The sequence below is a fragment of the Choristoneura fumiferana genome, chromosome 16 (genome assembly GCF_025370935.1).
Source record: "Choristoneura fumiferana chromosome 16, NRCan_CFum_1, whole genome shotgun sequence".
Lineage (NCBI taxonomy): Eukaryota > Metazoa > Arthropoda > Insecta > Lepidoptera > Tortricidae > Choristoneura > Choristoneura fumiferana.
This window is the reverse complement of record NC_133487.1, coordinates 6,756,047-6,757,860: the sequence shown is the minus strand read 5'-3', so window position 1 is coordinate 6,757,860 and position 1,814 is coordinate 6,756,047. Positions and strand designations below refer to the sequence as shown.

Genomic DNA, 1,814 nt, shown 5'->3' with positions numbered 1-1,814 from the left:
TAATAATTCTCAAGAAATCTGGGCGGTTATAACTTTCCTTGTTAATTTGATGTATTTACTACCATACTGAATTATTATATATTTATGCCAAATTACAGCTTTCTAGTACTAACGGTCTATGAGCTTAGCCGCGGACAGACCGACAGACAGACAGACAGACAGACGGACCGACATGGCGAAACTATAAGGGTTCCTAGTTGAGTACGGAACCCTAAAAACAGTAATTACTGAAAAATATACATTTTTATTAAAAAAAAAACAGACTACTGAGTGTACTTTTGCTTTAATCGTGATTCAAAACACAAAATTCAGACAATTCGTGGTTTTTCTACTTCGCTAGAGAAATTTGTACAATTACAATTAAATAAGTAGTCGACACGCTTATAAATTTTAAAATCAAAGTTATATCAACAGAGAACAAGTCGTAGACGAATATGCGCAGCGGCCACGCGTCGATCAGCTCCATGAACGCCTTCGCCTGCGCACGCGCACTCGCGGGCAGCCCGTAGTCCATCACTAGCTTGTTCACCAACACTTTGGTGTCATCGCGCGTCGATAGCAATGCTCCACAAACGAACGACATTGAAGCTACAGTCAAAATCTGGCTAAAAAACCATAAAATTATAGTAAATAAGTTATCGCTGTCGTACTCCTCAGTACGGAAGTAGTACACCGCAGTCCACAAAGCTATTACAATGTAAATAAAGACTGATATCAGAGTCATGAATATTTGGTAATTGTAGACCATGTTAATCAAGCTACAAATTTCACCGATGATATCGTATGAAGAAGCTAACTCATGTAGATTTGTCACACGGATAATCCCAAACAAATTGAACTTAGTTTCAGTTTTAGCGCTCCGTTGACGAATAGTATAAACAGAGGTTTTGTCTTGGCAGTCATTATGAATGAAATGTACTAGGTAATGATTAATAACTTGTAGCCTTGATTTCAACATGTTAATCATCAAAAAGAAAAGAAGTGTTTCAATATCTTGTACAAAATTAAGCAAGTAATATAGCATATCAGATATTACGCTAACAAAGTTGTTTTTGTCACCCGCAAGGATATAATCGCTAATACTAGAAATGAGACGAATACTTGATATCACTGCAAGTGCAATAATGGTAAGAGTCTTCGATTTTTTATAAAATCCGTCACATGTGTTGAGGTGAAGTATACAGTCGAGGTCCGCTAGCAACGTCATGATTAGAATATTAGCTTTATTTAGTAGACAAGACGTCATAATGGCGGAGGAGATGTATTGAATCAGGAGCGCGATTGACGGCATATCCTCTATCACGTCAAATACATCCACATTTTCTTTGAAAACAGCGGCAAAAACGACACCAACTACAATAGTTATGACTAGTCCGAGTATTTTCATTACGCAAGTTGTAGGTGCCAAATTATTGTCCGTGATGCGAAATCGGAATATTCCAAGAACATGTTCCAGAACAAGAACTGGAGCAATACAATTAATGATATTATCGGTTTTGGACTTCGTAGGGTTTAATTTGTTACGGTCGCCGTTATCGTTTTCGTTAATGGCAGCCATTTTCGTAACTAAACGGGCGTCTTCTCTCAAGTTGTTTAAATTCTCACTACACTTCACTACGCACACGCAGGTGTAGTGAAGTTCATAGACCGGGAGACGGTGACACAAAATATAAGATGATTTGTACCAGTATGGCGGTTCTTACAACCCGCCATACCGACGCGAATACATTACTTAAAAAAACACAATTCTACCATTTGTTCCAGGGTAATTTTTGCACAGCTAATCATCGTCGAGTAGCCATTCACAAAATACA

At 38.0% G+C, this 1,814-nt stretch overlaps 1 protein-coding gene across 1 annotated transcript; it reads right to left on the bottom strand.

Annotated features, from left to right (window-relative positions):
• Nucleotides 1-328: 328 nt before the first annotated feature.
• Nucleotides 329-1,558, bottom strand: LOC141436554 (uncharacterized). The gene has a single exon (XM_074099557.1). It carries the CDS (start codon nt 1,556-1,558, stop codon nt 329-331), a length of 1,230 nt encoding a protein of 409 aa, XP_073955658.1.
• Nucleotides 1,559-1,814: the final 256 nt, after the last annotated feature.

What these genes read in the sequence shown, in the direction of transcription:
- LOC141436554 (XM_074099557.1), bottom strand. Translation starts at nt 1,558, where the DNA reads ATGGCTGCCATTAACGAAAACGATAACGGCGACCGTAACAAATTAAAC.